This window comes from Cyanistes caeruleus, chromosome 10 (assembly GCF_971803275.1).
Source record: "Cyanistes caeruleus chromosome 10, bCyaCae1.hap1.1, whole genome shotgun sequence".
Taxonomy (NCBI): domain Eukaryota; kingdom Metazoa; phylum Chordata; class Aves; order Passeriformes; family Paridae; genus Cyanistes; species Cyanistes caeruleus.
The window spans coordinates 5785166-5810648 of NC_141710.1; the positions used below are offsets into that span (position 1 = coordinate 5785166).

Consider the following 25483-nt stretch of genomic DNA (forward strand, 5'->3'; position numbering starts at 1 on the left):
ACATGGGGCCTTTTTTTTTTCTGTTGGTAATGGTTACTGAAATAACAAGTATTAAGTGAATCTAAAGTATCTCAGAATGAAAGGTGACTGAGAGGCAATCTGGCATCTCTCACCTTTAACCTGGGTCACCTACAGCAAGGAGGGATTTCTGGGTTTGTGGTTTGTGCAGTTGGTCTGGCTGTTGAGACCAGACTTTTCTGCTGTGGGTTTTGTCCAGGTGACTTTGAAGCTGTTGAAACAAGATTCTCTTACTGTTGATTTCTCTCAGTACTCTATATTTATACCCACTTTATGTGTTTTGAGGATAGAAAGAAGCATGTTAGAAACCTGCTATTCCAAAACCCTGGAGTACAGCCACAGTGAGCTGTGCCTCTGGATTACTTGCATTTTTTCAGGTTATCAGTGAAAACCTCCCAAACTTCTGAGATCCTTTGTGACTTGTTAATTTAAGCATGAAAAGTACTTGGATGTACTGGATTTTTAACTAGTGGCTGCCAGATTAGTGTGTCTCTTTAATGCATACGTCTGTCAAAGGTCTCTGTAGCTGGTCTGGATGCAGCTGGAGGTCAGAGAGGTTCCTTGGGCTTCATTTCCTCTGCAGGCTGTAAGCAGAACATGAAGTAATTCATCACTTGCCACAGTTGATTTATAATAAATCACGTCCTGACATGCTGCTGCATGAGATCTGCAGCACTCCTGGTACAGTGCAGCCTCATGGGCTCTTTATGTATTGCCTTAATGTTTAGATAAAAATTGTCAGAGAAAGAAAAACCAAATTTGTTCCAAATGTGTTGCATGTGAATCTGTATATCCTTTATTTGGTGGCAGCTCCACTTCAAACATTCCTACCTGCCTTTTTCTTTTTGGAGGTTATTTTTTCATCCCCATCTTCTTTGTGCTACTCCGTTAGACTATTGTTCTCATTTGGGCATTGTGTTAACTTAGGGCTTTCTACAGGAACCCAGGAAAATACATCAGAGGCACATGTCCAGTAAAAGCTTTCTGTTGTGAGGCTCACTGAGATCTTTGCATTTCAAATGCAATACCTTGATGAAAGCAAGCCCTACTAGCTCGAAATTGGGTGTTTTTCTGTGTTACTGAATGTAGCATCCTGGCAGAGTGGCTCACATTTTAGTCTAGTAGGGGAAGCACTCCATGGGACTCTTGTGTGGGAAGAATTGGATTTAGACCCTTGTTCAGCACCCTTCTTACGATAAGGGAGGGAGAACACACTTCTAAGAAGCCTAGGCAAAGTTAGAGCAAGGATTTGAAGTCTGCTTCAAGTTGTGCAGAGAAAAAGCAGACTATTGTCCCCTGAGAATTTCTTTGCCTTTGCCTCGTGAGAGTTACGGGGAATGTGAGTAACAAGAATTATGCATTTTGATGTCTTTAGGAAACTGTTTTCTTCAGAGCTGCTTGGGAATGACTTCATGATCATCCTTATTGCTTGGCATTAAAGGAACTATATGATTTGGTTTTTCCAGCAATAAAGAAAGAATGATGTTTTTTGAAAATTACAGCCTTCAGTCAAGAGTGGGAACTAATGCTGCTCCTCTGCTTCATCACCTCAGCCGCAGGGACCTCAAACCACTGCCATCCCACAGGCAGGGCCCTTCTCTGAGCCTGGTTTAACTCTAGCTGAGCCTGACTGACCCAGGGGTGCCCCTCAGGTCTCAGCGATGGAGCACACAAAATAGGAACTATTGGGGAAGATGGTATATTTAGCCACTTCTGCAGAGCATCTAATTTTAGAGCTCTTGGTAGTGGTGGTGGGTGCTTCCTTTCTCATGTCACCCCTGGCCTATTACAAGCCAAGGACAGATTGTCTGTCATGTAGCCAGCAGGGAAATAGATTCACTTGTAGATCATGTTTCTCAATTAAAGTATTACAAGAAGGCAGAAGATCCTGGTGGTGCTGAAAGACACTTTGAATATTGGTTAAAATAGAGAACTCTGGCTTCAGGAGTGAGATGAATTGCTAGATGTTGTCCTTGTGAAGAGAGAGAAGACATAATATGTTGAAGCCATTTGTCATTTTTTGCCTGTAAAAAAATCAAAACCAAGAAAGCAACGTGCTGGTCTTGACGTGGTCTCCTACAGAGTGCCAGTGCCCCTTCTGGAAAGGTCAACATCTGCTTAGGAGCTGCCCAGGATGATGATCAAGGAGAGTTCTCTGCGGAGAGACCCAGATCTGGGAGGGGAGCTAGCTTTCCTTTCCAAGGGCTGTGACTTTGTTCTTCCATCTCGATTCAAGAGGCGGCTCAAGGCCTTCCAGCAGGCCCAGGTTTGGATGCTTGGCATTTCTTTTATCTTTTTTTTTTTTGTATATTTTATTGGATCAGAGAATCAATCTGTATCCCCTCTAGGCGTGTCTATTTGCAGAAAGTTATTTGCAGCTAGATACCAGCAGGTTTAAAAATAAACCTTCTAGGCTTAGATTGCTGAGTTAAAATGTCTTTGTAAACAAGGGGGGAAATTAACAGCAAGGGCAGTGATTTAATAATGGGGAGAAGTATTGTAAGTCTTGTTTTCTATGAGATTTTTTATGTGATTGCTCTGAATGCTTGTTGTTGCATATTGGAAGAACCACATTGTTCTGCTGTGTACAAATCTGTGCAGACCAGTCTACCTGGCTTTGGATTTTATGATTTTACCATCTCGAGGTGCATCTTTGTGCTGTTTCCTACCCTCTCTGGGCTGTGCCTGAAGGAGATTATAGAATCATTTAGTCTGGAAAAGACCCTGAAGATCACAGAGGTGTAGCCAAAGAAATGGAAATTGTATCACAGCTGTATGTTTTTGGTAAATCCCAGCTGCTGTACTCGCTCTCTGGAACAACTGACAAAAGATTGGATGTGCCAGGACACCAAATGGACGTGTAGTCACTCCAGATTTAGAAGGTTCACAGTTTGCTGAAAACGGCCCATCTTGAGCTTTATCTATATTTAAGTAATAGGTGACCCAGTGAGGAAGTTAAAAAGTTGAAATTAGGAGCAGTGCAGCCGTTTCCTAAGAAACAGCATTAAAAATGCTCCAAAACATATCGTGGCACAATTTCATGCGTTCTGGTGACAGGTTAAAGTACATCTCAGAGGTTAAATCTCTGGAACGTGTGTTTTTCACTCCCTGGGGGAGAATTGGATGAGGTAATAATGTGCAGTAATGGCTTGGGCGGGGCCGAGGAGTTTGGAGAGACCGTCAGGAACCGCAGCACAGCTAAATTCCCTCTCCAGATCACTAAGGATATAGCCAGGGTAGGATTTGCAGGGAGGGATGAGAGCTCCGGGTAGAACAGCTGGAAAAATGGACGAGGCTTTGGTCCATGAGCCTCTGCCCGGTGTGAAGCAGGAGCACTTTCGCTGCTGACTGTGTTAGGAATGACTGGTCTGGGGCTGCTGCTTCAAGGCAAGTGAAATACTGCTGTGGGCACCTGCAGTATTCAAAAAAAATGGTCTTTTTCTTTTCTTGCTACCTCCTCACCCTGTGTCAACCCTTCTCTTGCCCCACAGGTCTTTCTGTGAGCTGGCTTAATTCATAACACAGTAGAGTATCATCCAGCAGCAAAGCCAAGTCTGTTTGCTGCCTTTCCAAGGGGGCTAAATTGGTTCCCAGAGTGACAGTGGACCTCTGAAGATGGAGGGCAGGGATGGGAGCTCTCCCACGTGGCAGCAGTGAGCTGTAGTTAAATGTTGTGCCTTGTGGGGCTCTACCTGGGGCTTGGGATGAGCTGAGAGTAGAGATAACTGGGCCCAGTAAGAAAACAAAAGTGCTGGCAGGTGAACAGGTGATTAGGTGGTGATAGGGAGTGGAGAGATGAATGAGAGGTGCTTTGTGGAACGCACAGATGTTGGCCAGGAAGGCAGGGGAGAAGAGTGTTGGAAGATAAAACTTCTATCTCAGGAGGTGGAAATTTCAGTTCTTATGCTTATCCTTTGCAAGACTATTTATGGACAGATCGGAGAGCCTCCCATAGCAGTGCTGGGAGGAAGGGAGGTCTCTAATCCAACATCTCACTTGTTGGAATTCTATTTCTAACACTGGGTCACATCAGCAGTGGCTTTCCCCAAGGACAGGGATTTGCCCAGCCTCTCTTGGTGACCTCTCACAGGCTCTACTTCCCTCAGTGTCCTCCAGCCTCTCCCTCCCAAGCTACAGTTTGGTTCCATTGTCACTGTAACTGCACTTCCAAGAGCTGCAGGCTGTGTTTAGCCCATCCATCCCTTGCCTTCCCCTCGCTATCCAGGGCCAACCCTCAGTGTCTCCTCCTGCCTGATCCTGATCCCAGCTTTCTGATTTCCTTCCTTTACATCTCTGAATGGTCTGTTCCCATCACTTTTTTGAAGGGAAGGCCCTAAACTGGTCCCAGGAACGCAGATGCAGCCCGACCAATGTCAAACATAGATAACAACTTCCCATGTTTTCCTGGCCTTGCTCCTAAGGCAGTCCAGGACGTCATTTGCCTTATTTGTAGTCAGCTCTCACTGCAGGCTCATGCTCAGCCTGTGCACACCATCCCCTCCACCAGCCCTTTTCTGCAGGGCTCTTGCTCAGCCAGTGGGTTCCCAGCCTAAACTGGTGCTGGTAGCTGTGTCCAAGATCTATAGGCACACTTGTCAGTGGAGGCATGGGAGGCTTCTGTTTGCAAAGCTCAACTGGATAAGGCCATGAGGGACGTGATCCAACTTTACAATTAGCACTGTGTCTACTCCTACCTAAATCCTTTTGGGTTTTTCAGTTGCTTAGGTAGAGTTTGTTTTCATTTTTGTTTTGCTGTGACTGGACTTTGTTTCTGCTAGTGAGTTTGCTGCCTAAAAGAAAATATTCTCTCCAGAAATGCATTTTCTCATAGGTCTGTGATGTCTGGAGCCATGTGCAGATGAGCCTTTGATTGCTTTCCTTAGAAATGGGTAAGAAAGAGGCAGCAGAAGGTTTGTTGATGGGAAAGGACTTCAGGGAGGGCAAGTCTTGAGCGATAGATACAAACCAGTGCTGGAGAACTGATGAGCTTTGAGGATGGCTTGTGGCCAGGTACCATCAGACTTCAGGAAGGCAGGAACTCTGAAAAATGAAAGGAGACATTAAGTCAGCACTGTGGACTGCGAGAACCCAGGCTGAGTCACTGTACCCTAGAAAAGAGGATTACAATATCCCATTTGGAAATAAAGCAAGAAACTGGTAAATATATTACCTAGTACCCTGTTGGAGCCTGGGACCAGGAGGAAGGAGTAGAAAGAATTTGAGCACTTGATGTTGATACTGCTTCCTTCCATAGAGTTTTCTGCTGGGACTGGCACATCACAGGGAGACAGGCTGGGATGGCAGAAGTTTAGTCTGTGCTTTGTTTGTGTAGCTACAATGAGGCTGTAGTTCTGTCTGGTTTATTTATAACACAGATGTCACTATTTTTGTCTGCCTGTAAATAAATTATATGGCTGGCAAAAGGTGATATAGTGGATGGATGGATTTTTGTTAGGGTAAATTACAGAATGCTAGAGTGGTATTTAAAAATGGCCTTTAATCTCACCTTTTCTCTTGAACAAAAAAAAGAAAAAAGTTTATCAGTTAATGATTGTGATAAAGCTAAAAGATTTCTTAGACTATTTGTCATGTCCTTTCTTAGTTGTCCTCTTTGAAAATGCACATCCCTCTTGGAGAAGTGTGTTCTGCTAGGCAAGCAGCATTTAAGGCTAATTTTTTGCAATAAGAAACTGTTTATTTACAAGGAATTTCCACAGAATTTCCTCTCATACCTCTTTCTTAAATTTTTTTTCACAGTAAGTTGTAATTGCAACTTCTTCTTGTGTCCATCGTGGTTTGCATCTGATTATAGCCATCCCAGAGTATTAATTTGTAATGTTGTTCTAGGGAACAAAAACCTCAAGGACTAGTTGCTGCTTTTTTCTCTTTGTCATAAATAGCTCCTTTCTTCTAAGAGGATGAAGAAGACAAAGTTCAAAAATTGTATTTCTATTCCTGAGGCAGAATGTGAAAAGCAGCTATCCCTGAGCAGGAGTGAGTGAGTCAGACTTACTGGGAAGGTCACTTGGGAACGTGTGTCCAAACAGGCCCCCTCCTTCAAATCCCTGCAGAATTCCCTGTATTTCTCCTGGAGCTATCTGACCTTCTGGCTTGTGTGGTGGATGTGAATCAGGAAATTCATACATCCTTTGTGGTCCTGACTTGTGTGAGCTGGTACCAAGCATTGCTGGCTCTGGGAGTACCTGGAGGCAGAAGAGTTGCTCAGGTTTTTGGGTGGTGGAGACCTGGCAGAGTTGTGTTCCAGCATGGTTGGCTCAAGCCGTGTGCCATTTTGGAATGTTTGTAAAATGCAGAAGGGGAGGAAAATGGCCCAGTGCTGTTGTGCTCTACTTGGGGACTTCTCTTCACCTTCCAAAAAAACAAAAAGACAATTTTATTATTCCCTTGTACTGTAGGGGAAGGGGATGGATTGTTACAATGAAGAGTCAGTGTCCTTTGAAAGAAATCTTGGTTAGTGGAACTTTTTAAGTTAAAAGTTAAAAGTTTGAGTCATTTCTCTTTGTTCCTCCTGGTGTTGGCCTGCGTATCCTGAAGAGATTAGGGAGCAATAAACTTGTTTGTGAGAAGTGGCCTTCGAGCAAACTGATGTGAAGTCTTATTATAGAAGTCAAGTGGCTGCAGTTGGCACCTCGACGTTTTCCAGCTTTGCATTGTTTGTATGAATATGGTGTTGTGAGAGACTGGCAGGAACTTCCCCTCTGCTGGGATCCAGAAAGGAAAATCTCCTGAGCAGAGCTATGTCCTGGCTGGAGAAGCCCCTGGCTGGGCAGGACAGGCAGGGTGAGAGCGGGTGGTAAAAGCAGAAGTGGTGATTTGTGTGATCCCTGAGCTGGGGCCAGCTGCTCCCTCCCTAGACACATTCACTCGGTGCGGGCTTCGCTTTTGGTGCTCTGCTGAGGAAAGAAGCCAGGAGAAGGATTGTCTTTTATTTAACCCAGTCAACTGTGCTCTCAGAGTAAGTGTCCAGCTCTCCCCAGCTTAATCTCTGCGACCACCTCAGATCACCTTCGTTGTCCTGCTGCGGGACAGAGTGACTGTGGCTGATGCTCACTCTTCTCCAGTGCTCGTGAGTCCAGGAACTCCCTGAGCCTCAGAGCTGACCCCCTTCTCCTGTCCTGAAATGGGACAGCATTTGGGAGAAGAAAGAGGTCGTCCCATTTAAAAAAAAAGCCATGAAGCAGAGGAATAAAGAGGAGGAAAATCCTTCTCTCTTTCTTCTTTCATGGGTCTCTGATGAATGGGTTATAAAGTATTATAAACTGCAGGTAAAAGTAGTGCTTAAAGAAGTTTTTACAGTTCTTACCTCTTTACCTTATTGAAAGCAAATCTGTGGCTAGTTGGGAGATGCAGTATGTGTTGAGAAAAAAGCTCCAAGTTTACAGAAAATAATGAGGCAAAGTCAGTTCATCATATACATTCTTCTGCATTTAGTGGACTCAGACTTGGCTGCTTTATCCTGAAACCATTTTTTATTTCATAGTTAGAATAAACAAACTGAAAGTCGCAGCTGTATTTACTTGACTGTTGCCTTCTGAGCCTTATCACATATGTTGTTACATTAATAGAACTCTTGCATTGGAACCATTGTGCAGTGGGAAAGCCTGTTGCCTTTTCCCAAGGAGTGTCTCTGTGGGGGAGCAGGGAATTCCTCATCCCTCCATATTCCAGCAGCTGATTTTGCAGCTTATACTGTAGTTACTTGTCAAAGTTTAAAAAATGGTCCCTCCCATGTCTGAAAAATTCCCTGGTTTAGAGTCTCATTGTGTACTTAAATACAAATGCTGTCTTTGATGCTAGAACTAGAGATCCATTGGAGAAGGGATCCAGTGGGGATCAGCAGATCAGCCATATGTTTGTTTCCGACAGTAATGAGGAAAAGACATCATGTGAGTGCCTAATGACACTCTGCTGGCTGCTCCTAATTCCTGATGGAAAAATTGATTTACCAGCGCTTAGTACCTTTGACAAAATTAGGTCTGGGACTGTTTAAGCTGGGCACAGAATAAAAGACTTGCTGAAATTGAGAAGGAAGTCTTGAAAATCTTTTCTTAATTTATCTCTGAAGCAGTGCTTTGGCAAAACTAATTATGTGCCCAAGGGATAGATAATGTCCTTGTTTGAATGTAAGCTTGCACATACTTTAGGCAAGCCGTTTGTGTGGGTGGGTGCTCTGGTTCAGAGGGGAAATACTAAAGAGCAGATACTTTGTTGTTCATGGGGCAGAATGACAAGACCAAGACCAGCATGAGAAGAAAAAGCATTGTTCTTGTCTGTGGTCAGTGGAACACACTGAGTTGCAGTGTGTTCTCCTGTGACTCAGTAGGAAATCATGATCCACAGCTATATATGTAAAATGCTCAGAGATGGCATAAAAGCAGGTGTGGCCCATCCTAAATTCACACTGGTTCATAATGCAGAAAATTTTAATTGCCTATTTAAGGTGCATTTTTATCCCCATGCCATGATTTAATTGTTGGTGGGCTTTAATTTTCTCCTAATTACTGGAAGCACAAACTATTTTTTCCTGCTCTGTGTACCATGATTTTAAAATGTGTTTGTTATTCATTGTATTTTCAGGCTCAAAGTAAACAAGAGAAGAAGGCAGGAACTTCATCCCCAGCCCCCCTGCAGCCTGTGGTTAGCACTTACACTCCTCTGCCTGTGAATAAAGCCACCAGCAGTACCCCTGTGCCCATAAACATTCCACGTTTCTACTTCCCTAAAGGACTCCCAAATGTCTGCACTAACCATGAAGAAATCATTGCCAGGATTGAAGAGGCCTTTACAGAGTTTGAAGATGAAAAAGCAAACATCTGTGAAATGGGGAAAATTGCTAAGGTAACCACTGATGGTCTTGGAGATCTTTTCCAACCTTAATGGTTCTATGATTCTATTCTTTAGGTTTTTAATTTTGGGAGAGATACTTTGTTTTAGTTTCAGTCTATCTCACAGCTGTTGCAGGGCAAAAAAAAGAACTATTATCCCTTTGATCTGAAGTTTTCTGTTTAGATTTAGATAATAGTAAACAAAAATGAGCTCAGTTTGCTGATTGTCACATCAGATGTGTGTGTTTGTTCTTGCTTTGATTTATGAAGCAGTTCTCTAAGATTTCTTAGTAAATACAAATTGCATATTTATTTATTCCTTCATATTTCTGCCCAGAAGATTGAGAAGCTCAAAGCAGAAACTTGTCTGCCTCTTTGGCTTCAGGTAGTATCAGCTGCCCTTTTTGTGGCTTTTTGTAGATGTCCTGCTCAGCTAGCATGAGCTGTAGGTCATGCTATATAGCTGCATTGCTATTGCAGTGTTGTGTGAGGAAGCAGCTTCCAGCCTCCAGCTCCCTGGATGTGGAAGGGGGAAATGTCCAGTCAGCCCCCAGCCCCTGAGCCATGCAAGCTCAGTATCCACAGGGCAGGTGGTACAGCTGGTGATGAGTTCTGCCCTCAGGGGACAGCACACAGCACTTGTGTGGGAGCGTACTGCACATGGTCTCTTCTATTTCCCTCTCCTTCAGCTGCAGTTTGCAGTGCTGCTGATCTAAAACCAGCATTTATCAGACACATCCTGGATGATCAGCTTGCCCTGAATGAGTCTCTGGCACTGTAAACTGAGCAATTATGCTCTCTCCAAGAGCAGCACTTGTTTTGCAAGAAGGAAGCTTTCCTGAAAGGAGACACTAGTTGGTTTTCTTTGTTTTTAAAGGAATACAGTCTCATTATTTGTAAACCTGCTCTGAAAATATGAATAGGAAATCTTCTTTGCTTGATCAGAAAAAGTTTGAATAGGGAAAAGGAAGAGGGTGATGCAGAAGAAACTTCTGCATTTCCATCTGGTCTCTACACGGATGTGCTCCCTGCCACTTACTTATTGTGATGCTGGGTTCTGTTCAGTGGGATTATTGTCAAAGGTGCCATTTGGAGCTCTGAAATAAATGCTTCAAAACCAGCTACACAAAGAAAACAACAAAAAATAAACATCATTCTTTCTTCAGAGGAGCCAAACACCTGTAGAGACACAGCTACCTGACATAGAAATGAATAAATCCAAAAGCAGCTCTTGGGCTGATTAAGATTCCCAAAGAAATGTGCAGGTGTGGACAAAGGGATGAGGATGGACTTGCAGGATAGTCCTGCTTAACAGGAGAGGTGAAAGAGGCTTTGTGGCAGAAATGATGCCTCAACTGCTTCAAAACATTCCTGCTTCCTAACATCCTTCTTGCAAGAATCTGGCTTGAGTCAGCTGCACTCCCTCCGAAGCCAGTGTTTTGTGGATATTCTGATAACTTGTCTGGAGTTAGGACAGTGGCTGGAAAGGTCTTTGTGGTAAAGAGGAGGTGCTTGACAATGTGAGCAGCTGAATGTTTGACACCATTTCCAAGCCAAGCCTTGCTTTACCAAGGCCTCAGACAGTCCACAATGCCAGCACTTCCATGGACTGCCATTGAGAGCCAGCAGCTTCTGCAGAGGCTGGTTCAAAAGTGCTGGTCAGGGAGTCCTTTGGCTGGAATCATTCTCTTTCCATGTGTGCTTTAATTTTTGTGTTCCCCTGCTGAGACCTTGCAGTGTTGGAAAGAATGGACTGTGCTGAGTGGAAGGCACTGCACTGAAAATTGCAGGATGAGGTTTACTTCACCTTTAGGCATTTACTCATTAATTGTCTGTAATTAGACTTGAGGTTCCCTTGCTGCCTGTGAGAGAACATCCCTGCCATATGAGAATGGGCCCTCCTCTTTTAGAGTGGGTGGATGATGTAGCTGGTGTGAGTGTCCTGCAAGGAGGTGCCTGTCTCTCCATTCCACTTCCTAGGGAATTGTGCTAAACAGTTCAGACAAAGCTTAAGAGCTTGAGTAGTCCACATCCTTTTCCTAGCCTGAGAGGATGTGTTTCTCAGCCACTTGAAAAGGTACATGACAAAGTAGAAAGTTATGTGTGAATTCTCAACCTTGGCATGCAGTAAATGGCACACAGGTGAGTCAGAAAACCATTACCATTTTGTTTCCCTTATGTAAAGTCTCAGTAGTGAATCTGGTGTGTAAACAAGCAGGTTCTCCTTGGGACTGCTTTTATATTCCTCCTTGCCCTGGTTTTTCCTTACAGATATGTGGCTGCCCACTCTACTGGAAAGCACCTCTGTTCAGTGCGTCAGGGGGAGAGAGGACAGGACGTGTCTCTGTGCACTCTTTCGTTTCCATGTGGAGAAAGTGAGTATAGCAAATGCAAAGCTCTATTTCTGGAAGAAGAGATCAACCTGCCATACGAGTATTTTTTTTTTTTTCCTTCTTTTCCTCCAAGCTTTTCAAATCATTTTTCTCTTCTTTAAGCAGATTAAAAATCTCCATCAGCTTAAGATTTTTTTCCCCCCAAACTCTCTGAACACTTGTTTCCATGTGACATCCACAAACTTGGAAGTAATTGTATAGATAGTAAGATGTTTTGAGTTAGTTAGTGTATAAAATATATTTACAAGCTCCCCAGAAATGTTAGCTATTCTGAGATAGTTGGTAGTTGTCTGTGGGTTTGGGGTATATTTGTGCCCAGCCTTATTGCTTTACCCTGGCACTAAGCCAAGTGCCATTTGGGAACTGGGAGAGGTGTGTGATAGTTACAGGACATAAAGAGGAATGTGGAAATAAGCATCATCGTACAACTGGGTACTCTGGGTGCGTTACTAGTTACTGCCTTCCCCAAGTAAGCTGTTGAGTTCACCTGTGGGGTTTGACAGTCCATACTGTGGAAATGGAGAGCTCTGGATGGATGCATTGTGCTTGGAGTCAGCTCTGACGTGGAGCAGACTTGGTCTCTTGCCTAATCTTTTTCCCTCCAGGACAATTCAGGCTTTAGTGTACTTTGTGAAACACCTGAACAGCGTCTCCATCTCCTCTCCAGAGAGAGTTTTAATTTTTTAGTTAACGATTGCTCTTCAGATTCTTGATGTAGCCTTTAACCCTGAATTCTCAAAGTATTTCCTGTGACAATGGTGTCAAAGCAGCTTCTAGTTACCCTGGCAAAATTACAAAAATGTTAGGGGTGACTGTGATCTCTAAGTTTGTCTTGACACAGACAATATATTTTCCTTCCTTAGGTTCCTCCAATTACTTCTAATTAATCCCTAATGTATGATACCACATTTTCACTTCTCTGACTTTCACATCCTTCAGATATTTACAGACTGTGGTCATGTCCCTCTTCTGTATCCTTTTAACTACCCCATTTCCAAGCCAAGCTTTGTATGCTTTTCTTACTTAATTGCTCTTTTAGAAAGATAGTATTTTTTTATACCTTCCTTTTCCCCTCTGACAGTTTGAAAATCTTTGCTGGAAAGCTGAAAAAAAGAAATGTGGTATTTCTGGTAAAGTTCAACTGCAGCTATGTGAACACAGGTGTAAATTTAAACCAGGTATCTCTAGTTGCTGAAGCCTATTTTCAGTTTCTTTACTAGATGACTGACTTCTCAAAATGTCACATGCTCACTGCTTCTCAAGTCTATAGCAATTGCTCAATATAAAACACTTCTGAATGTCAGATCCTGGTTTTGGTTAAAACAGGGCTTTGGGATTCATCTTTATGTGCCAGATTTTTTTTAAGGTGAAACATTAGCACCTCTTTCTGCAGCTGATGTAGAATATATCTGTTAATTGACAGCTACTATTAGATGAATGTGCAGCCAACAGAATTTTTAAATTTTTTTTTTTTGCTTATTTAAAAGGACCTTTTCTTTTCTTTTTTTTTGTCAAGTCTGGCTTTCCCAGGGTGATGATGCCAGAATTAGCAGGAAACAAGTTAGTGTGATCTCTGCTGGAGAACTGCAGCCAGTTCAGTACTATGTTCATACACTTTCAGGAGAGGAAAGTGGTGAATAATCACTCACAACAAATGATCACAGTGCATTTGTATTTTTACACTAAATGAAGAAAACAGTGTAGTTTTCTGAGTTTCCCTAATACTATGTGAACAACATAGTGTTTGATAAGTCCAAATGTTGTGTTCTGTTAGCAGCGTTTGGTAAATGGCATGGAGTTCCTCTCTTCATGAATTTCTCTGGAGCAAATCACATACCTGTGATGCCTTTGGCCAGTGCAGTATTTTGTGTGAGAAGAAAACAGAGACAAGAACTGGTGTGTCAGATGCATGCTGCCAACCAAAGGGGACTGAGTTTACACACTTCTCCAAATACTCAGTCCTGCTAATGCCTTCATTAGGCTGTTCTCTGTGGCTTTGGTGCACAGCTCCAGATGGGCTATAATTAACAGGGCATGCCCTTTTTCCGTCTGAAAAGTGATTTTTCTGGGTGAATATTCAGTCCCTGTAGTTTGGCAATCTCCCCAAATATTGCAGTGTAGCGAAGGGTTCCATTGAAGAGCACATCCTGTGGCATCCCATTGGGTTGGTGCTGTTCTCTTGGAGTGAGCCTGCAGCATTGGCAAGAGTCAGGTTGCTTTGATTCCACAGGTGCTTAGTAAGAAACTTGCTTTACCACAGCAGTGTTAACCTGCAAAAAATCCCCTCTGTGTGCCCTGGTGCAGCTGAAAGACTCTAAAGGAAGTGCTGGTAGTCCCAACACAAGTGTATCGTGCTGTAAGATCTTTGTGACCCTCCTGGGACACCTGGCAGGCTGGGAGGTGCGAAGGGCTGGGAGTAACTCCTCCCTTCTCCTGCAGAATCCTGCGGAACTGCCACGACGATGCCTCCAGGTTCACTTCCCTTCTGGCAAAGCCTGGCTGTGACTGCCTACAACAGGAGGACTTCATCCCACTGCTCCAGGTACTGCCGCAGCTCCACAGGGATGGTGGGCACAGAGCTATGGTCACTTGGCACCTTCTTTATTTCCATGGCATTAAATGTTTACCAAGGACAAGAAGACCTTTGGTTTGAGCAGCATCTAGGTGGAGTTCATTTTGGAGAGAAATAGAAATAAATTTTGTAAGTGCTTAAGTGTCAAACCAGCTGCTAAAGGCACTGAGGACTGGTCTCTTGCCAGGATTCATATTTATCAGTGCCTGGTAACCAGGCTGGAATTAAACCCATTTCTCTCTATGGATATTGGGAAAAATTTTGCTTGTTGCTGTTGATAGTCAAGCACAATATAAAAGCTTATTGGAAAAGTTATAAAAGTTGCTTGGCAAGACAGTTATAATTGAATTTGTCTAGCCAAACTACCAGATATAGTATCACATGGAAATCTTGGCAAAATTTCTGCAGTTCCAGTTGTTCTGTATATGTCTCTAAACTTGATGATGCACAAATCTCACTGCTTATATTTTTTTCCTAATATTCAGGCTAAATCTACACATCCTCATTTCATGTCTTTCTTTCCCTTCCATTAATTTTTAATAAAGTATAGTTGTTTTAATTATTTGTGGCCATTTAGGCAGGTTCTGGGTAGCCTTAGGGCTTCTCTATAGTGTCTGTAAATCATGTCCGTCTGCTCCTCTGATCAGCTATTGCACTTTTTCTGATCTTTTCCACACATCCCTAGATTTCTCACACTGTGTTGCCCTCTGGGTAAAACTTCTGTGGAGATGCTGCTTTGGGGAAAGATTTTGTGTCTGCGCTGGCTGTTTCTGTCTCTCAAACAGAACTGGGGTTGTGATGAGTAAATTTTCTCATGTTGCTCTTCATCTCTTCTCCACTGGGCACACTGCCTTTCCTGGTGGATTGCAGATCTGCTCTTCAGTTCCTGGTGCAATCCAAGGCATGCACAGTCCTGTCTGTCAGTCAGCCAGAGATCAGCAAAATTACCCTGATTTATGCCACCATCTGAGACATCCTGTTATAGTACCCAAAATTTGGGCATGTCACACCCCTGAGGGCACCATGGCATGGAATGGCAGAACTTGGAACACCTTTAAAGGGTAGAGGAGTCAGACATGGAGAAATTACACAGGCATTGATTCATACAGGATCTGAACTGATTCATTCAGGATCTGAGCAGTTTCTCCATGGATTTGATCATGCAGATTTGGCATTGTGAGCCAGTGTTTGACTTACAAAAAGCTGGTCTTGAGAAAGAGGCCTCTCCACACATAGTCCAAGTGAATTTTGGAAAAGCACTAACTGTATCTGTAAGCATTCTGAGGCTCACAGAGCTTTCACTGGACACAGGAGTCTTTCTCAAGGAATGTTTATTTCTGACACCTAGTTCTTAAAAATGTTAATGTCTTCAATGAATGGAGGAAAACAAAAATCTTGGAGAGAAGATAGTTGCATGGTCAACTAATTAATTTTTGTCTCGTTCAATGAAAATGAGTTTTCATCTACTCACTAACTCTCTTCCTTTGTTTTTCTGTCCTTAAGTAAATCAAACTGGCCCACCAGGTGCGTATTGCCCAGCAAATGCATTATATTACTGTAATAGAAGGTTGACTTGATAGATAAAAAGATTGCAGTTTTATTGTTAATGCTGCAAATAGTTGCAAGAGTAACCAAAAATAATTGGTTTGTAAACCCAGTAAGTTCTAAAGATTAAAAGGAGAAGAAAATCTATTTCATTTCATTTTCTCTTACCTTGCAGGATGTGGTGGAAACACATCCTGGCCTCACGTTCCTGAAGGATGCTCCGGAGTTCCATTCCCGGTATATTACAACGGTAGGCTGCCTGTTTGATCCCCTGTGATGCTTCTGCCTCCCTTTGGGATCTGTCACTGTTCCTACCAGCAAATCCTTCAGTTAATTAAAAATATAAGTGTTTTTGATATTACTGACCATGAGGTATTTTAACAACTGCTTCCAAAAGAAAAGTAATCTGCTTGTGTGTGCAAGGGGTTATTCCAAAGGTTAATAGTGGTTGTTTCTGGTCTTAAGCATACCTATGAAAATCTTTTTTGGCCTGATGAATGGAAAATAAGTTCTTTGGTCTTTGGGAGCTGCTAAGTCACCCTGAATTGTGCTGGGCTGCTGAGACATGGAAGGCTGCCTGTTTGAAGTTTTCTGTCATTGAGGCTTTGCTCAGTACAAAGTGCTCTTTGCCTCCAGGAGTCTGCTGTCCGACCTTTCTTTTGCCAGGACGCCTGTCCAGGCTCTCTCTCCCCAAGCTTTTGTAACTGGGCTTGTGGCTGGGGTTTGTTTCAGTAGCTTTGTTCCAGCTCAGCAGTCAGTACTTAGGCTGGTACTTTACCTAAGTGTGTTAGCAGGTTTTTTAAGCCTTGAGCTTGACTCATGTTGCTTGTGAATCTGGATAAAAGGTATAAATGTTGGGAAGTTTTATCTCTGCAGCAGTAGCAAATTCAAATAATGACAGACCTGGTGGGAGCTGCATTCCAATATGGCTCAGGGCTTAAAGTTTCTCCTGTTCATTTGCCAGGGCCTGCCTGGGGCTGGGAGGCAGCTGGGAGGCTCCTGGCACAAACATGCTTGTTCCTTTCCTGTAAGGAGCAGATGGCACAAAGACACTTCTTCAGGGCAAACCCTGAACTGTCACACTAATGAAAATACATAATGAGAATCCATTCTAAATGTTTTAGATGTATTTGAACACGATAGTGAACAGCAGTGTATAATCAATGTTTAGTCCCTGTGGAGCAAGACAACATAAACATTAAGCCACAACAGGTATAGGAATGGCCAGGTAATTACGGAGGCACATGAATGGGTGAATGTGGAAAAGTCCCTGTGGCATGTGCACCCCGGTATTTTCTGTTTCAAGTGCATGGAAGAGTGAGATTGAAAGGTTTAAGGTCACACTAGGGTTGGTTTCTGACTACAATATCCACAGGTCAATGCCATGTGTGGTTGCCTTGGCTGCTGACAAAGGCAATCCTCTGCATCTGCTTTTATGGGTTCTTCTTAAGCCACACACTGTTCCTGTATTTTTCAGGCAAAAAACAAATGTCTTTGTAGAGTAATTCCTCACATGATCACCCTTGCTGCCCTCTGGACTCACCAGGGGCACTGCATGGTGTGGCTGAGGCCAACTGTGTGAAGCTGAACTTCCAGATAACTGAAGTGCAGGCTGCTATTAAAGGGCAGCATCTTTTCCTTCCTCTCTCCTTTTGCGCCACTTCCCTGGTGCCTGGTCTTGGTGCTCTGTCGCCAAAGCAGTCGCAGAACCAGACTTGCATAAGTACATGAAGTTCCTCAGAGCTTCTTGATCCTGCTTGTATGTCTGCCGTGCTTTCCTGCTGCAGTCAGAGCCTTTGGGCATCCTTTACTGGCAGTGCTGGGACAGAGGTGGATTCCAAGGCTTGCTCCAAAGGCAGCAGGGAATGATGGTGCCTGTAGCTGAGGAAAGAGCTGTGGAGCAGCACACCTGACAAAGGTGAGCTGCCTTTCAGCTCTCAGGACAGCTCTGGGGGCCTGTGCCGACAGCAGAATGCCCCTGGGCTGGAGCAGAAGCAGCAGAATCCCCCTCCTCCTGTGGAGGCAGGAGGCTGCTGGGCAGGCTGTGCCCGTCTAGAGGGGCAGCACTCGGTCCTCTGCAGCAGTGGCTGTGCTCTCTGATAGCAGGAGTTCCTATTGCTCACCTCTCCTTTCACAGACAGCACATCCCTCTTTAATGTTACAAAATCCAGTATTTTCACCAGAAGGCAATGAAGGAAACAGCTTTATCCTTGGATTTTGAGACCACTTGGATCATTTTCATTGTTTCAAGGTAGAGTGCCTTATACCTCCTTACAGAGACAGATTGCTGTATTTGCTGCCTCACAAGAATTACAGTTCATGTTTGTGTTACAGACAAGGGCCATAAAGACACATGGCTTTGTGTTCATTGCTGGGTACAGCATGACTTGGCTGAAATCTCCTGGAGAATGACCTCACAGTCTAGGATGGGTAAGATGTGAATGCACATTTCAGTTCTTACTGCCACCTCAGAACCTCTTAAAGGGGCTTTTTGGACACAACAAGCTGGAATTTTATCTGTATCATATCTGTTTTATTGGTCACTGTATTACTAAACCAGTTGTGTTTGTTTCAACAGAGACAAAAGCTGGTGAAGATGATGCAGAACATCACAGAATGTCCTGTGGCATTTGTTGTAAAGCTTTAGTGTGACTTCTACCCGAGTTTTCAAACCAGGCTCAGAGTTAGCAGTGCATGCTGCTCTTGGAAAGCTTTGAGCTAAAAACAATTCAAGGATTAAAGCTTGTGGAAAAGTACTTGAGTTTATACAGTAGCACCAATGGAAATGTGTAACGGGACAATGGCCACAGGGATTAATAAAGGTTCCTGTTTTGTCCAGAAATGGTATTGCTTTTGTTCTTCTGTGGGAAGATTGGGGAAAGGTCTGGAACACGTCTATGAATGGTTTGGGCCTGGAAGTCAATTACATGAGATAATGGGCAAGTAGAAAGAGGCTCCTCTTTCCAAAGGCTAATTAAGAATTTGATTCCATGATTCTTGTGCCCTCTTCCAACTCAAGATAGAGTCTGAGTCTATGGTTGTGTACTGAACTCAGACAAATGAAACCAGTTATGGCCTAAGAGACAAGTGTGACTTGCATGCTGCGCATCATCTCAGGCTGGGTAATGATGCTCTAGGATGTTTCCCAAATGGTTTTTTTGACAGCTTGGTGTTTACAACCTTGAAAAGAAAAAGAGAAGTACTGAGATTTAATAGTGAGATATATACTATGTACTGGCCCAGGGAAAAATATGGGCCATTATTTGAATAATAAAGCCTTCACTGAGTGACTGGACATGGTAAGAGACATGAAAAGAGATCCCATTTTACCTCTGAATGGCTTATTTTTACAAATATGTGAGGAGATGGAACATCTTTATCAATGTCGTCTGGTAGACAAACATTTTGTGTCACAAATGGGAATAGTTGGTTTTACTACCCTGCAGGCAGAGGAAAAGAAGAATTACTGGTATGGAGTCCTGTTTCTGATTCTTGGGATTGCTATTTTTGAGTCCTTGGAATGGTGTGAACACCCTGTATTGTTGAGAGTTGCTACAAAGTTGTTAGGTGTGATAATGGGTGATGTGTGAGGTGAGACCACTCCAGTTTCTGAGCTCTTGTGCAAGTTGACAAAGCCAAACAAAGTCCAGAAACAGAGACCAGAATGGCAGTGGCTGCCAGAGGCATGAAAGAAGAAACAAACATTGTGCTTAAGACCAGAAAGGATCATTGTGATTACCTAGTCTGACCTCTTGTGCTACACAGGCCACAGAACATTGCTACAGTTAGGATAGATCTGTTTTTTTGTCTGTTTTTAATTAAAATGACACCTAGCTTTAAAAGGATATCCACCTTTTAGGCTTGGAGTGATGAAGGGCCTGCAGTGTCACCAAAAGGTGTCATGTTCAGCTAAGCTGAATCTATCAATGCTCTCTCTTCAGGGTACATTTGAATCCTCACATTATTCTTGTTGCTCTCAGAGTTGTGTGTGCCGTCATCAATTACTGTCTCACTGTGTATCCCAAAGCACACTGTTGGGAGCAATCTCATACTTGGTTCTGGATCTGTTCTGGACTAAGAACCAGCACTTGTTTGACTGAGTCCAAAGATGGCCCTTCAGTAGTGGTTGCCCACTTGAAACTAGTTCTGGCTAAAAGAGAAATCCATCCCATTGTATCTGCTAGCTGGATTAATTCCCATAATGTCCACACTGTTGTGTAAAGTTAATTTTTGTGTTGGAATAGCGTGCACTAAAGTTCACCAAAATTCTGGGGTAATGTGCAAACATGTCAGAGACATCAAAGGTTTGTAGTAGGTTTGGTCCACAAGATTTCAGTGTTGATAGTCAAATTAATTCTATTCCTCCTTTCTCATGCCAGTGCTGTTTATTTGTTGTTGTGTGCCCTGTTAGGTTTATTGCATGTGCTTGGTCACACATTTGTTTTCCCCACTCTGTGATGAAACTTGACAACTGACAAGGAGCAGATTGGGAAGGGCTGTATGCTTTTTGAGGAGCTTGGGAGTGAGCTCAGTCTCACACTGGGAGCCGTTTTTGGCTTCTGAGGGTTCTGTGCCTCTCCCCCATGATTTTTGCTCGCTTTCACCAGAGGCAGATCTGGAAGGGAGGCAAATGAGGTTAACACCTGCCCAAAATAATTGCAAACAGAACCTCTCCTGCTTGCTTTCAGCAGAGGCACTGGGAACATTGTTACAGGCAATAGAGGCATTGTTATAGTTACAGTGGGTCAGACATTAACTGTGCCTTTCATTTACATGTCTTGCTTCCTCTGCAGGAACCAGAAGAGTTAGAAGTTCTTTCTTCTTTTTTTTCTCTTTTTTTTTTTTTCACCCTATAACCCTATTTCATTTGGAATCCATGCAAACTATGTCCCCTTAAATGTGAAAAACTCAAAGTGATTCAGCAGCACTTTGAACATGTTCCCTGACATAAATAATACATTTGCATGCCCAAAGAGCTGAATTTAGAGCAGTGAAAATGTTTTCAGACTAGAAAGGGGTAATACTGTTTAAGAAGCAAATGTTGCTTTCAGACTGTGTAGTCAGTTAAAGATAGTAGTATTACAGAAAAATCATGAAACATGTTCAAAAGAGGTCTCCTTAAGATGAGTGAATAAACCAAGGTACTGCATTAAAATTCCCAATCTGCTGTGTTTCAGAGTTGATTTCAAAAGCACTGTTCATATGTTGCAGGTTATACAGAGGATATTCTACACAGTCAATCGATCCTGGTCGGGGAAGATCACTCTAACAGAGCTGAGGAAAAGCAACTTCCTGCAAGTACGTGGGTTTCTGTGGGAACAAGGTCTAGAGTGCAGCATTCCTTGTTCCTGTGGCTGCGTGGTGAGGGAGCTGTACCTGGGCTGCAGTGGGATGAGCCAGGTGCTCACTGCCAGGAGTCTGCTGGGGCTACTGGAGGAGCTGTGTCTGAGTTGAGGTGAGAAGAGCAGGGACAGAAGTGGCCCCAGGGCAGTGAGAGAAGGTCAGGGCGTGAGGGTGCTCCAACTCTGAGGCCACAAGGAGCAGCAGCCTGGCTCCTGGTCCTGACAGCAGGAAGGGAAGCAGGACACAGCATTGCTCCCATGTGAAGTGGCTCACAAGCAGCCAAGAAGAGCTGCAGGAGTGCCAGGGGTAGGAGAGCCAATTTCCTGTCTCCTAGGCAGCCCTCAGCCCACTGACAGCTGGTCAGGAACATCTCTGCAATTGCAGGACGAGGCACCTCGGGAGCTGATCTCCACAGGATAATGAATAGAGCTTAGTTCTTGTTCCAGTGCCTGCAGTGTGTCCTTATGTCACGATCTGGATCTCTGTCCTCTTGTGTATTTTGCCCAAAAGAGCATCAGGTTAAAACTGTCCCAGGCTGCTCATGTCCAGCCCAGTCTAAATAGCCAGAAAGTCTTGAGGCTGAAAGGTGAAGGACTGGCTAAAACAGTGGCATTTCCCTCCTGTGTCCTGTTTGCCCTTCCAGGTGTAGTATGCTGTCTTCCTCAAACCCCTCAAGTATGAATTCGCTTTCTTTCTCCTTTGAGATGTCATCTCCCCTACTTGACCCCATCAGCTACTGGAAAAATTAGTGCTCCTTTGAACTGGCTCATGCCAGTCCAAGCCCTGGGATCCCTGTTCCTTCCCAAACAAATAAATCTCTCCAGATCATTCAGCATCTTTATTCACTCATTTTCTCCCCTTAAAAACTCTATTTTTCTCCTTCCATATCTACTTTGCCTTTCATCTCCTGCAGCAGGGAAGTTCAACTCCTTGCTGCATGTGTAAATCGCATCTTTGGGTGTGAGCTACAAAATTAAAAAATAGTTATGGCAAAAGCTCCCCAAGTGATGGTCATCTGTAAATAGAGAGAGAGAGGCACACACAGTCTGGAGAGGCCAGTGAGTGATGGATCAAAGGTGTTGAGGCTTTGGTGTCAGCAAGTCAGAATACTGCAGGTCTGGAAGTGCCACCCTCTTATCCCTGCCAGAAATTTCACTGAACCTGGTGGATAGCAGGCTGTGAGAGTTTTGTTTGGATTCAGTTGAATTCCTTGTATGTGGAGGTGGCTGGAAGTTGATATTGAAATACCAGTGCCAACACATAACACAGCATCTGTTTTTATGGTTTATGGGTAGCAGGGCCACTGTGCCTGCCTGCTTGGGGACACCTTTCCCTGGGATAGCTCGGGCTGTGTTTTGCCTGCTCCCTTGGGAGAGGCTGTGAGAGCAGGGAAGGCCAGGCCTGCAGCTCACTGGAGCCATGATTTATTAGAAAAGAAGGCTTCTGGTGCCCCGTGGCCTCAGCACCAAGAAGAAAAGTAGGGAGGTGACAGTGGGAAACATGCAATGCCCTCTTGTTGCTGGGAAGGACAGGGAGGGGTAAAGTGAAACATGAATCCATGAAAACATGGATGTTAGCACTAAATGTTACCTAGTAAGACATGTCAACAGGTGTTATGGTTGGACATCTGTCTGAGCCTCCCAGTTAAACCAGAATGATTCCTGCAACAGCACAGGGAAGTCAGTGTGATTAATTTGAGGTCCATCCCACCTGTCCCAGTGCAGGTGTGAGTCTTGTTCAACACTTGAGTTTGCCCTTCAGGAGGCAGACAGGGATGTGTGATGTGTAAAGACATATCTCAGTTCCTGTGGAAATCTGTGGATTTGCTGCTGGAAGTGGCTCTCAGAGTCTCTGGTGCAGGTCAGGATTGTTTCCCAGACCATGGATCCCAGCTGACACAGCAGTCTGTGTTCCTGTTTCTCTGCCTCACTCTTCACTAGAGCTGAAAATGAGCAAAACTGCTTGACAGGAGTAGCAGAGATGTTGTGCTAAGCGGGATGGCCAACCCAGGTGCTCTGTAAATACCTGCTGAGGAATACAGCAACCACATCTTTTGGGGAAAGGCTGCACTTTGGGTTAGTTCTCAAGGCTGTGTTCACCCAGCTTCCTGAGAAACTGGAGCCCTTCAGCTGTTGAGCTGCCTCTTCATCCAGGTTTAATTTCCCACTGTATTTGTACTCTTTCAGACTCTTGCTCTCTTGGAAGAAGAGGATGACATAAATCAGATCACAGATTACTTCTCCTATGAGCACTTTTATGTTATATACTGCAAATTCTGGGAGCTGGATACTGACCATGACCTTTACATCAGCCAGAAGGACCTGGCTAGGTACAGTGATCAAGGTATGCTGCCTGCAAATGTGATGGGGTGAGGGCATTGCTGAAAACAGAATGTTCCTACTGAAGAATGAAGCCTGCTTTTGATTTGGTTGATTTGATACCTCAGAGAAAAAGTTTTAATGTAGCCACCCATCTCTTAAATAAACATTGATTTAGAGAAGGAGTTGTACAAGCTGCAGGACACGCTATTTTCTGCATGAGTAGCTACAGATGGAGCTTCTGTTAATGTGTGGGTCCCTGCCAGGAGGACAGGCTAAAATAATGTCCTGAAACTTGTTTATTATTTACTGAGGGCTTTGCAGGAACTTAGAAGTAGGGACAAGAAGGATGACCCTGTGTGAACTTCAGAGATTGTTGAAGTGCAATCTAATTATGCATGAGAGGAATCCAGAGTCCAGTGAAGCTTGGGGGATTTCAGCTTGCAGATGGACTCTGGAGAGTATCTCTGCAGTTCAGCATGGAACTTCCTTTCTAGAAGTTGAGCAGATGCTATTTGTTTTTGAAGGTTCAAGGGCCATAGATAAAATAATGGAATAAAAATTAACTCTGTGAGGCTGAAGAAGCGCCTCCCTTGGGATGGGTGATATGGGAGATTGGTCCCTGCTGGGAAGCTGCAGTGTGGAATAGAATATTTGTTGTACAGGAGGCTTGAGATCCCTAAGGTGCTGGGGAGCCAAGGATTAAGGGGAGAAGCCATGGGTGCAGTGCCCAGCAGCCTGTCAGCTATGCCAGGGCACCTGAGGGTAGGGCAGGCTGGGTCTGCCTGGCTGCAGTGCCAGAACCATGCCAGGACCACAGGAATGATGGAGAATGTGTAGGAGGAGTCTAGGTGGGGCTTGGCTGCCGGGGATGGTGAGGTCACTGTGCAAATCCTGCCCAGAACTGGTACCTGCTGCTTGGCTTGTGCTCTGCCATAACAGTCTGTCCAACATTTCTCCTGGCTGGCAGAGCCTCACCTTTATGCTGGTGTTTCATTGTCTTCCCTTCCCTGTAGCACGGTTTCGACAGCCTGTCCTTTCCTCAAAAGCATTTTGTAGGAATTTGATGTGTCATTTTTGCTTGATAACTGAACTTCTTTTGCAGTACACACTGGGATAGTCTCCTTCTTCTATGTGACAGACCCTACTGCAGCAAAGTAGGAGTAACATGCCTATTTCCAAGGTTGCAGATAACAGTTGCTATCTTTGTGGGACAATGTGGTGTTTGGAAGGATACAAAGGCAGAGCACTGGGGGAATCATCTTGGGGTTTTAGAAAATGCTGCTAAACAGAGGGTGGTTAGACAGGCAGTGTGGTTAGAGCCTTCTTTTAACAATGAGAAAGGGTTTTGTGTGGATTCAGCATGAACAACTGATTGTAGTTATTCCTGTGAGTTTCATTTTCTGTGTTTTCCTTGTTTCCAGCTTTGTCAAACAGAATCATTGAGCGGATATTCAGCGGTGCTGTGGTGAGGTGAGGAATAGCACGTGGCTTGGGGAAAGAAGGGAAGGGAGTTTCTGTCAGGCTGAGAAATACAAGTTATTCTCAGCAATGCCCCAGGTCAGGATGGTTTCCAACAGGGTGCTCCAGGTGGAGTTGGCTGAACATGGAGTGAGACTTCTAGGTATCTTAAGAAAACAAAATTAAAATCCCATAGGATGGGATAACTGGGCATAGCTGGAAGACATGGCACAGGGATAACTGGAGAGCACTGCTTTGAAGTCTCTGAAAAGGGACTGCTGTGGGAGAGGAGGTGGCAGATGAGCTTCAGCTCTGCAGTGATAAAAGGCAGCAAATGCTGTGCCTGGTGCTGCAGGGTGCAGGGAGTACAGGCTAAATAGGTGACAGTGCCCCATTTTCTCTCACTAATGATTTGAAAAATATCTTTGATGGCATCCTGAGTATTTAGGGGCCTGGTGATCTTAAATTTTTTTTTCTGCTCTGTCTTCTAGAGGCACTGAAGTACAAAAGGAAGGACGCATGAGTTACGCAGACTTTGTGTGGCTCCTGATTTCGGAGGAAGACAAAAGGAGTGCTACAAGGTGAGACTGATTTCTGTGTCTCAGTAAAAACATTGAGATGAAAAAATAAGATATGGAAACTTCTGTGACCTACCACTTTCTCCAAGAGAGACCAACTTGGGTCTGGAGCTTGTTAGGAAGAAAACATCTTACTGGTCATGGTTGGTCAAATCATTTGCCATTCTTGTGGAAAAATTGTGTAGAAGCAGAGTTTTCTTGTAATTTTTTATGTCTTGGTAGTCACCAGTGCCTTTGATCACCTCATGCTATAAGGCACTGGCTCTGAGCACACACTCCTGAGGTGCTGGCAGCAGCTGGGCACATCCCTTCACAGGTGGATTGGGTGTGTAAGGAGGGTTTGTGGGGCAACTTCACTGTGACACTTTGTAAAACCTGCCTGTGGCCTGGTTTGTACAGCCAGGGGGAG

General features: G+C 44.0%; 1 protein-coding gene across 5 annotated transcripts in view; it reads left to right on the forward strand.

Moving 5' to 3' along the window:
- The window catches only part of LOC111933691 (serine/threonine-protein phosphatase 2A regulatory subunit B'' subunit alpha), a 57006-nt gene that overhangs the window by 21913 nt on the left and 9610 nt on the right, over positions 1 to 25483 (forward strand). For all 5 annotated transcript variants that reach the window (XM_023933405.2, XM_086844363.1, XM_023933407.2 and 2 more), the window contains 8 exons: positions 8617 to 8877; positions 11136 to 11239; positions 13697 to 13799; positions 15550 to 15624; positions 20586 to 20672; positions 22904 to 23060; positions 24460 to 24508; positions 24988 to 25077. In XM_023933405.2, the coding sequence (XP_023789173.2) occupies positions 8617 to 8877; positions 11136 to 11239; positions 13697 to 13799; positions 15550 to 15624; positions 20586 to 20672; positions 22904 to 23060; positions 24460 to 24508; positions 24988 to 25077 (926 nt within the window). The remainder of the gene's footprint in view (positions 1 to 8616; positions 8878 to 11135; positions 11240 to 13696; positions 13800 to 15549; positions 15625 to 20585; positions 20673 to 22903; positions 23061 to 24459; positions 24509 to 24987; positions 25078 to 25483) is intronic.